Below are 15,065 nucleotides of genomic sequence, written 5' to 3' on the forward strand. Positions count from 1 at the left end.
CCCCCCCCCGAAAAATGTCATTTACATAAGACAGTTCTCAGATAACTTTGCCATGATACTTCTTATTCACCAATGATGTTCTACTACTAGCAAATAACGCATGTCTACTTCTCAAAAAGTATGGGAGAAGCAGCTGCAAATCACATCCAGGGGACTTGATTTCTACACAGGAAGGATTAATAATTGTAAGAATATGAAATACACAATGTCCAAATCTGCCAAAAAATAATGAAACAGGTGCTAATCAGTATCTAGAAAGGCAGCAGATGTCAGAAGCAAGCAAAGAGCCCCTCTACACACTTCCCAGCACTGTGACAAATCAAGATTTTGAAGCATTTATTTGAAAAAGAATTCCCTTGTTTTGAATCAGACCAAGGGACTACTTAAAAACAAATACACAGAAATATCTCATTTTTTAATTTCCCTTAAGACAATAATTTATTTGGATTAGTTATCACGATGACCACAGTGTCATTTTTATATGTGCAAATCAAAACAGGCAAATTTTTTTCGAGTCACCTATCAATAAAGATGTTGCTGTTCTCCCCCTAGAAGCTTGTATTCTAAAAGTGGATCTGTAAACCACGTCACAGCTACTCCCATAAATGACATCAGAAATCCCTTTTTTTGTTTTCAATTAGGGACCACACTAAAAGGAAACACTATCAAGCATTCAGATTATCATCACTTGTCATGTCAGCTGTTTTAACGTTATTTACAATGAAAGAGATTATTGGCAAGGGATGAGCGTGAACCAGATCTCACATGAACATTAGAAATTAAACACAACGTTTATATTAATACTCTTATATTTACTGTGATCCTCTTCTGAGGAAAAAAAAGATGAACACATTTAAGTTCCATGCTAGTTTTCCAAAACACTTGAAAATTCATCCACATAGTGTGAGAGTAAAAAAAATTATGCAGTAGTTTATTAAGAAAAGGAAACAAAGGACAGAGACTTAGAAAGGAATAATAGTAATGTATTTTCCAATCTATGCCAAAAAAATTGAGAATGGGGAGTCTGTTGTAGCACAGACTTGTTGCAACCACAAGAAGGTGTTCTTATCTTTGATAATCGTGGCCTTTTCTAGAAAGCAGAGTGGTTTGTGCCACGGAGTACACCAGAGGACTCGGCCATCACTGAACAGAAAACAACACAGGAAACTTGGGTTTATTACTATTCCATTGACTTAGCTAGGTTTACTACGACAGACCTCTGAAAAGGCCACCTGGGAAAAGTTAATCTGAAAATCTGAGAGTAATTTAATCCTTTTTAATTAACTTTTCATTAAAATGAGAGGTGTCAAAATGCATAAAACACACTGGATTCTCACATTAAGCACAAATTAATGGAAGATTCACAACACATTAGTATCCATTTAATTTGCAGCCATGTTTTGTTCTTGCTAGTGTTCTTAATAACTCTTTTTCTGTTTTCTAAATCCTTTCTCTCTTCAAAAAACAAGCTATGATCCCAAAACACATGCAAAATTTAACTCTGAGATAACAACCAAGAGATGAGACACAGGCTTGATTCACATCTTGCTCATTCATTCTATATTCAAACACTTTGCAGTCCCCTCAGAATTACTGTCCCACTGCCAATATTGAAGCAGCCAATTGTTGACAACATCTCAGCATCAGCTCTTACCAGGTGGTGGTGGACAGGGCCTTGTGGGAGTTCCTGTTTTTGGGGGCAACGCAGGAGGAACATCCTCATTTTTAGCTGGTGGTTCCTCAAATAAGTTTTTAGTTATGATCACACTGCTGACAGAGCCTGATGTGGAAGAACTAAAGGGATCCTCATTGTTGGCCTTCAACAAAGAAAACAGCAACAAACATTTTCAGTGCAATTCTACTACACCTACCCTTCTTTTTAATGACAGGATATTTATTTAGAACTGAAAGCTTGGACTAAGAAAAAAAGAAATTATTTTTGTTTGTTTGTATCATCCACATAACTCCAGGAGATTTAAAATATAGAAAAATTTAATGTACAGCAATATAGAGTTGAGTTCAGTTAGCTATAATATCATTTCATATAAAGACAAAGTATAAAGTATAAATATTACATTGCATTCTTCACAGTGAAACTGGAAAACAATTTACTATCAAGAACTCTTCTCCTAAAATGTCAGCTATGATAAATTTTTAGTAGTGTCAAAACTAACACAACTGTTGGTGGAGAGATGAAACTATTTTTTGTCTCTGTAGAGGTTCATGCATTTTGTGAGCAGCAGCAGCTTCACATTACCTTTGACAGTGTGCTGAAGTCAGCAAAGCCACTTCCAAAGGATTCATTTCCAAACAGAGAGGCGAAAGGGTCAGTAGCTAAATACACACAAATCAAGCAAACAGAATGAAATTAAAAGTTATATATGAAAGAACAACAAAAAAAATAATCCTACAACTACAAAAAAAAGTAATCCTACAACTACAACATCTTTTGCAGTACTGACTGATTAAATTGAAGTATTTTATGAGGTGGGCACTTTAAGTTAAGCAGCTTTTACAAAAAGTCTAAGTGTCAACTATCTATTAAGAATAAGAATTCTCCTGAATAATTCAAAAGAAATAGTGGTATTTTACACTGAAAATTTATATTTCACTAAAAGGATCAAATAACCATACTACTGGATGTTCTGCTGAGATACGTTTGTATACAGAGGCATTTTTGTGTGCATACAGCCACAAATATACCTACACAAAAATATATACATGAGCATGAAGAGCTCACTTCTGAATGTAGGCTCACTTGTGGAATAAAGAATCTAAACCCCATATCACCTCAATCTAACTCAGCAGTAAGTACCCTTCTGTTCTTATGTGCCTCAAAATACGCAAAAACTGCTGTTCTATTGTAAAGCAAGAAGTGCTCTGTCTTTACCAAATACTTCTGCATCTCTAGAAAACTGCATTTTTTTCCCTACCATTAAGCTGAACAGGTTTATCATATGACATCACACATGGATTCATGTTTTGGATTACTTGACAGTGCTAGTTGGGAAAATGGGTAATAGTCTTCCCTAAACCACCTTTAGCCATCAGATGAAAGTGTTAGAGCAAAACAAAAGGAGCAAACTTTAAGAGTAAAAATTCTTGATGAAGAAGTTATTCTATCCCACATCTCTTGTAGTACAAAACCATCTTGTATGTTACTTAGATATTAACATGAAATCTCTAAAAACAACTCTTAATGGGAAGCAGTACAAACCATTCATATAGTCCAAGCACTTAGATCAGGGTGCAGAGGAACATGTCTGCAGAATCACTCATCAGTGATAGGCACTACATGTAATGAAAGTTTTGTTTTATGAGTACCTCCCCTGCAAAACCTGCAGCTTATGTCATACTTTGTAGGAAACTTCATAAAACTTAGGAAATCCCTAAAATGCTCCATCGCAAAAATCAGCTAAAGGGCTAGAAACAAAAATAAGCAAAAGCAAATAAAAATAAAACCCGAAGAGTCTGACATGTATAATCTACTTTTACCTGGATCACTTGATGCAATAACAGTTGTTCCACCAGGAGCAAAAGGGTCATTCTTCTTCAATGTCTCTGTCTAAAATGAAAAAATTACATTGGAGGGAAATTTGGTTTTCAGTTTGAACAATTCCTCATTCTAAGAATACAAACACAATTTATTTTATCTTAAAACTCCTAAACTATGTTGGAAGTAGCTTTTTTTCAGAATCAGTAAACAAGGCTGCTAACAGAAACTCTTCCTCAGAACAGTGATTAATGATTTAAAAAGATAGAAAAACAAAAGTACAGTATGTGCAAAACACACTTTGCAACCAGTAACACAAAATGTAAGAATATCTACCACTCACATTTCTACCACCAGAGCCATCCATCTTCAGGAAGACACATACAAACTATCAACAGCACAAAGGTGTGGTAAAGCACTGAGGATGAATGCATAACTTCACTTCAGTTCAGAAATACCAGGTCTCACAAGAATCAGCTGCCAATCCCACACCACAGCTCTGACCCACCCCTTTTTCCCCCTCTCCTCTTCTGTACTTCTCTTATTATCAGACTATAATATGACCAAGAATTGCTTATACTAGAATATTAAAACTTGGCAAAGGACAGTGTGTTGAGTAAGTATTGAAGAGTGTAGAAAACTAGGTTTTTAAGGTTGGAGGTGTAATATGACCTTGAGATCTGCAGATCACCATGTGGAATGGCAAGAACATCACTGTTAGGTGCAGTGATTTCTCACTATCTTGGCTGTTGTGGGTTCACCTCAGGCACAATCTACAGCCACTTAACTTGCTTCCTAATCAACATGTGTATTTAGTTTTTATATACATATACACGTTTTATATACACACAAAATTGGAGGCAAGACATGAACAGAAGCAGTACTGAGAAGGAAAGAAGATGGCAGAAGGATGGAGATAAACTTACAACGTAAGAATTTCAGCCTCTTAGACTGTTTGTCTATCAGCCCTAAATATTACCTCATCTTCATCAAGTTCTACATCAGAGAAGGTTTCACACCCAACTCTACCTTAGCTCAAGGCTAATCAATAACTGCTCAGTTTCAATGTGAACAGCAAAAAGTTACACCTAAGTACACCTGAAAGAGGTATATTCAGTAAGAACCTCCACTTTATGAGAGGGCTTCAGTGACTCCTATTTAAAAAAAACCACAACAAAATCCAAACAAGTTGACTTTTCAGAGGGGAAATCCCATACCACATCAGATGTCAGATAAGATTCAGAACATACTTATTGATCCTATAAGCTTTGGTGGCAAAAATCAAAGTGTGTCAGCATAATCAGGTGAGATTAATCTTGGGTTTCTTTTAATGTTGAGCAATTTCCACCAAATACCAACTGAACTTATCACATCATTCTCAAACGTCGCGATCTGTGGAGCAATGAAACTCCACACTGGAAAACATGTAAAAAATGCTTTTATTTTTAGTTCTATTTCTAGAAAATATGAAACAAAAAGACAAGACAGAGCCACGGGGTAAGAGGTAATCTTTTATCTATGATTTCTGAATATCTACTTTTAAAGGTGTGTTCAAATGCACAAAGTGAGTTATTTTGTCCAAATCACATATAGAAGGAAGTAAAAAGTATGCTACCAAACTTACTGTGGTACTATTACTGTTGTCTGCAGTGCTAAATGGATCAGAGCCAGCAGTCATAAAAGGATCACTGGAGGATTGTTTGAAAAAACAGTCAGCTGCAAAAGGATCTGAGCCTTTGAAGGGATCACCACCAAAGGGATCTATAAAGTAAAAATCTCATTAACATTTCTGCTAGCTTTGCTCAGCTTGTCACCTTAAGAACTAAGCATGATATTGCTTTTTTTGTACTGCAAGAAGGCAACACATTTAAGACCAAAGATTTTTCAAGTACAAAATTCAACTGTGAATAAGAGGAAATGGGGTCAAGTTGCACCAGGGGAGATTCAGATTAGGTATTAGGAAAAAAATTCTTCACTGGAAGAGTGGTGAGGAATTGGAACAGGCTGCCCAGGGAGGGGGTAGAGGCACAGTCCCTGGAGGTGTTAAAAAAATGGTGCTTTGGGAGATGGTTTAGTGGTCACAGGGCTGTAGAGCTGATAGTTGGACCTGATGATCTTGAAGGTCTTTTCCAACCTTAATGATTCTGTGGTAATTAGTATTCTGTGATCAAAATATTAGACAAGCCAACATCTTCTGTATGTCATGAAAACTTTGGATGGCGCCAGTGGTTTTGTTCCAGAATCACCCAAGCATAAAGCTTCCCTAACCAAGCCCCCTAAAAGTGAAGCATTTTATAGAAGTAAACATTTCTCAGAACTCTTCTATCCTACTCTCCTTCACCCCCCAAACACAACTGATGTTTTATTATTTGGCATTTGGTGCAAACCACTGTTTTGCTAGAGCCTTCCTACTGGCCATTTTGCCTTTTGGCACTAAGCAAATACCACAATGGCATGGCATATCCAGCCAGTCTAAATACACTGCCTACCTTTTTCAGTATTTAGTTCCAAAGAAAGCCAGTAAGTTGAGAGCCTTTAAAAGAATGTATAGTCCTACTTCTTTGCATGCAAAACAGGCAGCAGGATTTTGGGTCCTTGTGTTTACCACCTTCACAGACTTAAATCCCAAGTAAGGATACTTTCAATAGCAAGAGTGAAGTTCACTGGCAACGGGCCTCTCTGAAAAGCTTCCACACAAGAGGCCAGCTGCTACTGCCACATATCTATCCTGTGGTGACTTTTCTGGGACATTTCCATCTTTTTTATGTTGAAAGCAGGAACACTTTTCCTCACATACTCTTCTAGTATGAATCACTTAGAAGAACAAACACTTTAGAAGTTACAAAGTTACTTACCAATTTTCCCAAAAGGGTCATCTTTGAAGGGATCACCTGTTTATTTAAAAAAAAAAAAAAAGTTACTTGTCATAAAGCACATACTCAGTTCAAGTCTTGAATACAAACTCAGTTCTACAGCTACAATTTAAACAACTCACATGCAGAGGAATAACTTCACTATTTCCTGTGCCATGACAAGAGCTAGTGTTAGACAAAGCAAATATTAATCAAGTAGCTCATTACCAGCATGAAACACATACAAAAGCAGCCATCTCAAGATGCACTTCTGGCTTTTGTCTGTAAACACCCACATTATGCAGTATTTGCTACTACTTTAATCCAGGCTAACCACTGATAGCTTAGTCCCACTTTTGATTAATTCCCTCAGGTGCCATGGATGGTAGCTCCTAAGTTCTGTACTGGATGCATGGTGCTAAATGCACCAGTTTTTCTGCCTCATCTACATCTAAGAGATGTGATATCCACATCTAAGAGATGTAGATGTACTGTTTCTTAGCTATAAGCATCTACCCCTGAACACACTGAGCACATGAAGCTTAAAGGTTGGCTACTAACAGACATATCTTTCTCCTCTGAAAGAAGGGCCTTGTCATGTGCTTTAAATAGGACCACTTCAACATAAATAAAAATCAAGCAGTGTCTACACAGAAACATTCAATCTGTTTTAAATTATAATTTATTCATTAAAAGTATTAAATCTGCACTATACTCTTTCGGAAGTCAAGTGATCTGAAACAAATTTAGCTTATTTTCCTTTTGAAGTGGCATGAGCTAAATTGATCAGACCATGTTGATTCTGAAAGCACATTAAATCATATTCATGCTGAAAACATCTGCTTCAGCAGTTAATCCAAATTCACTCCCCTTGTCCAAGTGGCTCCATATAGACAGATCACTTCCTCCAACATAAAAGAAAAAAAATAAATCAGAGCAACAGCATTCTTAAGTGGCAAGTTCTTAAAATACAGCATAGCACTTCCACAAGACAAACAGATGGTGCAGTTCCACATTACCCCTTTCTGAGTGCTAAACTCACCAAAAGTAGGACACAGCCATTCATTTTCCACCACCCACCCCCTCCCTGCACCACAGCTCCCTGAACTCTCTGTTGATCTGTTTGTGGATCTCTGCAGCACATTGCAGGGGGTGGGAGGTAAGAGAGGTGCTCAGGAGAGTGGTGAGGGAAAGCTGCAATTTTCACAGCTAATTAGAAAGTCCAGGTGAAAGAAGGAGAAACACACTGGAACTCTCATTTCCATTTTTATCATGCTATTGGCTCCACACTCCTGCCACTCAAAACACCTTCACATTTATTCCATAAAAAGCAGCTCCAAGGTGAAAGTTAGTCTGACGTGTTCATACAAGACCCGTTTCTGTAAATCTGGTCTTAGAGAGAGAAGTTACTTACTGCCAACAAAAGGGTCAGACTGGAAGAACTCTAAGCTGGCTTCAGAAACTAGATCAGGCAATGGATGAGATTCAGCATCAAATGGATCTTCCTGGGCAATGCAAAAGCAGTAGAGAAAGGTATTACATTTTTAAGACATGCAGGATGGAAAACACATGTTTTTTGTTACCTTTTGGTAGCTTCTGAAAATGGGGGAAAAAAAAAAAAAGAGCTAGAATTGCACATAATTCATTAAGGGAGATCCCAACCATTTCTCAACAACCTGCCTGCTGTATGAAATGAAATGATATCACACTAAGTAAAAACAGTAAGAAGTGACAACTTTATTTCTCAGTTGTTCTGTGACTGTGATACAAGTCTGAAGCAGTTCTACTACGACTTTTTAATTTACTTTTTAGTTTACTTTTTCCTCTCCTGAATCTGAACAAACTCACTTTTTTGGTAGCAGCCGCAGCTGGAGTCTCTTTCTCTTCTTCCACAACAGAGACTGTTGTTTCAGGACTATTTCTTATCTACATAAAAATACAAGAAATTCACCATAAGTATGTAAATAGAAGACTACACCATATAATTTTAATTATAAAATAGCTAAAAGAAGTATACTAAAGGATACTTGAAGAGGTTCATACTTCTTACAGAATGTACTAAAATGTTCCATAAATCCTGTGAAAGTTAAAAAAAAATCCTTCAAGAATCTACTGGAACATAAGGAGGGACATTTAAAGTAAGGCACCTTTAGATTTACTGTACTATTCCTTATTCCATTCTTGCACCAACTAGAGATAGCTGCTCTCCTTCAATGTTAATTCTGCTATTCAATTTATGACATTTCGGTTTGGAAACAAATACAGAAAATTTTCAATTGACACTTTCCAGCCAAGCTAAAATTTCCTCCTGTTCTGCTTATCAACTCCCAGATTGCTGAAACACAGTCCCTCAGAATAACACCCTGAAATTTCACTTGTGCGAGTGTTTAAAAACATAATCAATCTTAATGCAGTCTTAACTGATTCCAGCTTTACAGCTGCATTACATCATGATCAAGCAGGCAGAACACTACTCACTGGAGACACCCTGTTTGCTTGTTCTTCTTCCACTATACTTTCCCTTTCAGCATTCTCATTAAGGTTAGCAGTTTCACTGCTGCTATTGCTCAGACTAGAATGATCTGCAGTTCCATTAACGAGCGTATGATGTGGCTCAGGGTGCCAACTAAACTGGGAATTTTCCAACTCTTTCAGCTCAAGAAGTTTTGTCTGCACCTGTAAACAGAAATAAATGTATTTGCATCAGCATGGCAGTACACAGAACCTATGACCATTTGCTCTTAAATGTAAGTGACATGTCTTAAAATCTTTTCAAAAGCAAACATAAAAAAACCCCATGTGATCTTTCAAAGAGTGAAATTTGAGAGATGGTACAAATCTGATTTAGAAGACATGCAATGTAGCTGAGTAACAGACCTGAGAACCTTCTCCTGCTAAGGAAGCAGACTGCATCACTGGCAACATCAAGACTTGTTGCTTTGTTTCTACTCAAACTCATAAGAAGAACTGCAAAACTTTCAGGGTTTTTTTGTTGGTTTCATTTTGTGTGTTATTTTGGGGGGGTTTTTTTGGTGGTTGTTGTTTTGTATATTGTTTTTTTTCTTAATTATGCATTTGCAATTGCCTTAAATTCTAAATTAAAAAGGTTGCTTTATCAGAATTCCCATCTTCCAAGAAGGAAAATTACGAATTTATATCTTCTCCCACATGACCTTTGAATTCAACAAAATCCACAGTATAATCTCCTAAAGAGTTTATTTCATATTATTTCAGCAATGTGCTTAACACAGTGCCTCACAGCAAACATTTATAACCAACCTGCCAGTTACAAAGGAATCTTTGAATTTTGCAGATTATGCAGATGCATGAAGATAGTTCAGACATTAAGTATCTGAACCCCACTGACTTCTGCTAGGTCAGTAACCTAATAAGAGTTTTCATTGTCTTGCCCAGGCCACAAGTCAGGTGGCAGCAAAGACAACCCCGGGTATCTTTCAAATACACTGACCTCAGACCAACCACTGATAAGCTTGCCTAAAGCACAAAAGCACCTACTGTTTATTATTTGTGAACAAAGATGTAGCATCAGCTTTAAATCTGTTCACTGCAAGTACCTCTTACTCATATATTAATAATGAAATAGCACAACCTTCTCTCTACCTGTGATGAAGCAATGAAAAACCCATTTCTTTACTTTTCAATTTCTAAACCTCAAAGCCACATTTAAAAATTATGTTGTAAAGCTCTTCCACAGAACAAAGTGATCTTGCATGAATACAAGCAGTGGAAGTATTAAGAAAACAAACTGTTAACAAGTTAGACATGAACTGTGTGAAATGACCAACCCAAAAAGCCTCCATTTCTAGGGTTCAAAATAGGAATAGGAACCCTTTTTGTTTTGTTTTTCTCTTGATAATGATGTTACTCTGAATCATAGATAGCTGGCAAGTGAGAGAAGAATGATGAGGAAAGGGTGTACAAGCTAATGCAACACTGAAGTCATAATAATAAATCACTGATTACAGAGAGGAGCTAAAAGGTATTCCTTTAACCAAAGAGCCGACACCTCAAAGCACAGTTCTGTACTTAAAAAACAGTGCAGCCATCGATCTGCTTCTCAGTGTCTATTCTCAATCTAATTTATTCTTACACTCACCTTACTTTGTACCTTCAACAATGCATTAAGTACAAGTTAGCATTTCTATACCTACTTCACACCAATTAAAGAATAGTGAGAGCATGGCCCAGGCCATAGCTGAACAAAAGTTTAGATAACTATTGGACAGAGAATTTAAACATGCATTATCTATTTTTCATTCATTACATTAAGACAAATTATCCCTTCTTATGAACAAAACTCAAGAGAAAAATAATGAAGTATCTTGAGTCAGCCTCTAAGAGTCCCAACAACTGCTATTACAGAGCACCTGTAAGCAACTACAGACATGAGCACAGTGAATAAAAAGGGAAAAAACGCCTCCCCCTTAAGAGAAACCACACTAAAGGATGTCAGCTAAAAACAAATTATTTTGTTGGTCTTTCACACTGCCTTACTGAATTGATTTCCTGTTGTGAATCCTGCAGATGTTGCTGAAGAGGTCCCAGCTGTGCTTTCCCAGACTCTATGCAGTGCTCAAGCTCTGCAGTTTCTTGCTGCAGGCGACTCAGCTCCTCTTGAGCTTTGGTCAGTTCATCTTCATAAGCTGAAATCTTTGATTCCTGGCTTGTTATTTCAGCCTTCAGCATGGCAATCTAAAGGATGAACAAATATTTCAAAGCCAACTTAAAAAAAAAGTCCAACACAACAAACACACACATCCAAATACTATTATTTGTGACCAGAAAAAGTAAAAAACCCTCAACTATTGCAGATATTAGAGATGATACCTGACTGCAATGTTAATTCTCTATCGGTCTCAATAAGATCAGAGTATTCTGGCTGTCTTCCTGGCCAACACAGGTATTTCTAATAATGAAAATACCATTTTAGACCATAAAGAAATACTTTAGCATTTTATCAGAAAAAAAATAATCTATATAACCATAAGATTTCTTTTTAACTGCTGAAAAATCAGTCCAAATAATTAGTGTTTCTAATTACACTTAGATTGCATTATAATTTTGCATTATTTGTTTGTACTTAGCCTTATTTTTGTGCAAGTATATCTCAGTATATCTGTTGACAGCCTGATACTAAAATAGGAGGTCAGTGAAATGAGTCACATTACTTCCTGTTCAGTCAGTCACTGTTTATCCACTAAAGTTTCTTCTCCCGCCCCAACAACTCTAACACTGCAAGGCCAAATTCTTCACAATGAGGCATTTACTCTTCAAAGGGCCTGAGCCACCAGACCTTACCAAATGGGCCTCCTCTGCACACTTCTGCCTGATATCATTAAGTTGCTCTTCCAACTTGGCCTTCTGCTCATCAAGATCATTAAGAATTTCCTGTGCTTCCTGCTTCTGAGCTTGCAGCTTTTGCAGGTTACTGCTCTCCCGCTTTACTTCATCTTGTAGATCCTGTAATAAAACAAATGAACTTTTCATTTGTTCCCACTATCCTCCCAACCACTAAACTCAGCAGTATAAGTTGCAGTACTAACCCAGATTTCCAAGTATCAACAAATTATCTTTCAAAAGCTGACATTTACAATGGCAGACAAGCAAGTATTCTCAAATTTTAATCCTTACAAATAAAAAGGTTATATGCTTTTTCCTTAGTAAAAAGAATCTCACTGAAATACTGAAGATCCTGCAACAAAATAGAGATTCTGTTCTAGTCACAGGGAGGTTAGGGTTTAATTTTTAACTTAGAAGTCATATTTATCTGGGGTGCTACATTTTCTCTCTCCCATGTTTTGAAAGCAAAATGTCTTTTCAAGTTCCTAAATCATAGAAATTCTTTATTCTTCTCCTTCCCCCTTCAAAAACACATGGCCAAAAATAGGAACTTCTTTAAGCAACACAGTGAAGAACGAAACCAATGCATTACTAACCCAAATACACTCCCTTCAGGAGCACCTCTGCCTCTGAATTTGCAAAAATCTTATTTTCCATGCAGTACTGGTAAGAAATGCACATGCCATACATAACAGTATGGCATCTTTTAAATTATGGAACAACAGTAAATAAATATCTTGTGTTCTAAGTACATTAAGAAGCATCATACGATAACTAGTTCATTTCAGAGCAACAAGAATATGTAATTCAACAAACTGCAGAGATAACATTGGAAAAAACTGTCAAGAAAAGAATTTAGGGAGAAAGAATTATCAGAGAGAATACAGGGAGATCAAAAAGGATTAATACAAAAGGAAAAATATTAGGTTAAAAGATTAGAGCCTTTCTGAGAAAACATGGTAATTGAAAGAAGAATCATGAGAAACAGTAAAAAAAACAGAGATAAAAGAAAATTTCCGAAGATAAGAACACAAGCTGATGTGAATTTCTGATTATAATCATACATTCATGGGCTACTCTAAGTTAAGATGCTTGTCCTTTTTTAAGGGGTTTTATTTTATAAGAGTTTATCCACATGTGCTACCACCTCCAGATAATCAGGACAAAAAGGCCAGGTAAAAATAGAAAGGCATATGGTGCAGCAGTCAGATGCTAGGGAAATAGGTAACCTCAAGACAACTGGAAGACTACACAGAGAAACAGCATAGATGCTTTTATGAAAAAAAAAAAACAACACAAAACACCCCCCCACAAAAAAAAAAAAACACAACACAAACCAAAACAAACAAAAAACCACAAACAAATAAAAAAGCCAAACCAAACAAAACACAAAAACCCCAAATCACATCTGAAGTTCAGGATAGGGTATATGACTGATGTACAGCAGTCAGACTAGGTAAATTACTGGTTATTTTTAATCTATGAAAGACAAAACAGAGCATAACCAAAAGCTCTTACAGGAGCCACTGACTTGGATAACTGGGACACTCTTGATCCATGAATTTTTTACATTGCTTTGAAAAGCAAGTATCAGCTGATGCTGAACACTAGCAACAAGGGGGAAAAGTAACAGCTTCAGAAGATTTCAATCTCCTTTCTCTGAAAGGAAGCAAGAATTCTCACAGACACAAGCTAAATATAGATCTCCTCCACTCTTGCTACTGTTCCTTGAATGCCAATGTCTGTCCTAGGCACAGCAGTAGGGAAGCACTGAAGAGACCTGACTAAGCCTGATGGCTTCCAGAAGAGAAAAGGAGGAATAATAAACAACCAAAACCAAAAAACCAAACATATTCACATAACCACTCCAAAATCAGAGGCTGGAGTAGATACAATACACAGAAGTGGGGCTAACACTCAAAGACACAATTTCATCAAGTAAACCAGACCCCAGATAAGCTTTGATTTAAAATACCCTCAGCAGAGAAGCATCATCTTAATGTTCAAGCACTGAATGAGATACTACATGAAAACCATTAACATATTTGAGGTGATACAAACTAGCAGTTTTATGGTGGTAATAATAATTCTTGTATTAGATTTATGATCATTATAACTCTCCATGCTAAGGTTATGTAGAACAAGGAACATCTAGAGATCTGTATTTCCACAGATAGACGATGGATTTTAATTGCTTGCCAGTCTCTACTTCACCCAATAATTCATGTGCTAAGAACTATTAAGCCTAAAACAGCACAGAAAAGTTAAACTTCTGTATTTATAGGAAAATGCTAATCCAAATCACAGACTAAATTAAATAAATTACAGCTTATAAATTTCTTGATCTTTGTTATTCTGCCCACAAGCTTTCAAGGAAAAGCAACCCTTAATCTTTGCTACTGAAGAGCTGATATTTTAATAAGAACATTAAAACTTACCAGTATGTTATGCTTTCCCTCTAACCCTTTTTTCTGCCTTTGCTTTTTAGGATCATAGGATATAAAATTATTTTATAGAAGAGAAACTGTAATTCTTTCCCTCCTCCCATACAAATTACTCTGATCCATCACACCATAGCTATATTTGAGATTACAGTTTGTGTCCATGGAAGTAATTTTGGTACCAGAAACCCTGGAGTGTGATGTCACAAAACTAGCTTGATCCAAGGTGACAGATGAGAAGATGCTGGTTTTGTACATCTCTTTGGAAATGTCACCATTAGGAAAAAAAACAAGAATAAAGCATGATGTAAAGATATTCTGAGAATAGTGATGACAAGACTAAGAAGCTCTGAAAAGTTTCCTGAAATGTGCAGGTCCTCCAACATTCAGGAGCTAGAAAGGTACAGAGATAAAGGGCTATCAGCTTAAATAAATGCTGCAGCCATATTTTCTTTGATCCTGATGGTTTCTTATTTTTTTGACCAGCTAGTAATAGATTGTACCTTCTCTGCAGGGTGACACAACTCTGTAACTCCATGTTTAGCAAGGGACAAATAGCTTGTGCCACCACTAAGAGGTTAAGGGCTGAAGACAATTGCTTCCAGCATTACTGCTCTGGATACAATGACTTAATTCTGTGATGCTGTTGACTATCAAACCCTAAACATATGCATGTATAAACATATACATTAATGCTGTAACATTAAATGTAAGGTTTTATTTAACTTTATATACATTTTGTACAAAGGCACCACAAAACTCAACAATCACACGAACACACACAGATTCCAGAACAGACTAACAAAATCATCCTGTGCCCAAAACCAGAAACACCCATAAGAAATTTTATCAGTGTGAAAAGGCAATCTGCAGAGTAGGGAGGGGAATGACAAAATAAGACATGAAAAACTTCTCTGT

At 36.6% G+C, this 15,065-nt stretch overlaps 1 protein-coding gene across 1 annotated transcript in view; it reads right to left on the minus strand.

Annotated features, from left to right (window-relative positions):
• EPS15 (epidermal growth factor receptor pathway substrate 15) overlaps positions 1 to 15,065 on the minus strand; it is a 20,210-nt gene that overhangs the window by 3,525 nt on the left and 1,620 nt on the right. Inside the window, exons 2-11 of the mRNA XM_010004015.1 lie at positions 11,665 to 11,826; positions 10,861 to 11,058; positions 8,824 to 9,021; positions 8,194 to 8,271; positions 7,760 to 7,850; positions 6,349 to 6,384; positions 5,118 to 5,254; positions 3,496 to 3,565; positions 2,258 to 2,334; positions 1,655 to 1,817 (exon numbers count right to left, since the gene is read on the minus strand). Of these exons, the coding sequence (XP_010002317.1) occupies positions 1,655 to 1,817; positions 2,258 to 2,334; positions 3,496 to 3,565; positions 5,118 to 5,254; positions 6,349 to 6,384; positions 7,760 to 7,850; positions 8,194 to 8,271; positions 8,824 to 9,021; positions 10,861 to 11,058; positions 11,665 to 11,826 (1,210 nt within the window). The remainder of the gene's footprint in view (positions 1 to 1,654; positions 1,818 to 2,257; positions 2,335 to 3,495; positions 3,566 to 5,117; positions 5,255 to 6,348; positions 6,385 to 7,759; positions 7,851 to 8,193; positions 8,272 to 8,823; positions 9,022 to 10,860; positions 11,059 to 11,664; positions 11,827 to 15,065) is intronic.

Source organism: Chaetura pelagica, unplaced genomic scaffold, assembly GCF_000747805.2.
Source record: "Chaetura pelagica isolate M959 unplaced genomic scaffold, ChaPel_1.0 scaffold18, whole genome shotgun sequence".
Taxonomy (NCBI): Eukaryota; Metazoa; Chordata; class Aves; order Apodiformes; family Apodidae; genus Chaetura; species Chaetura pelagica.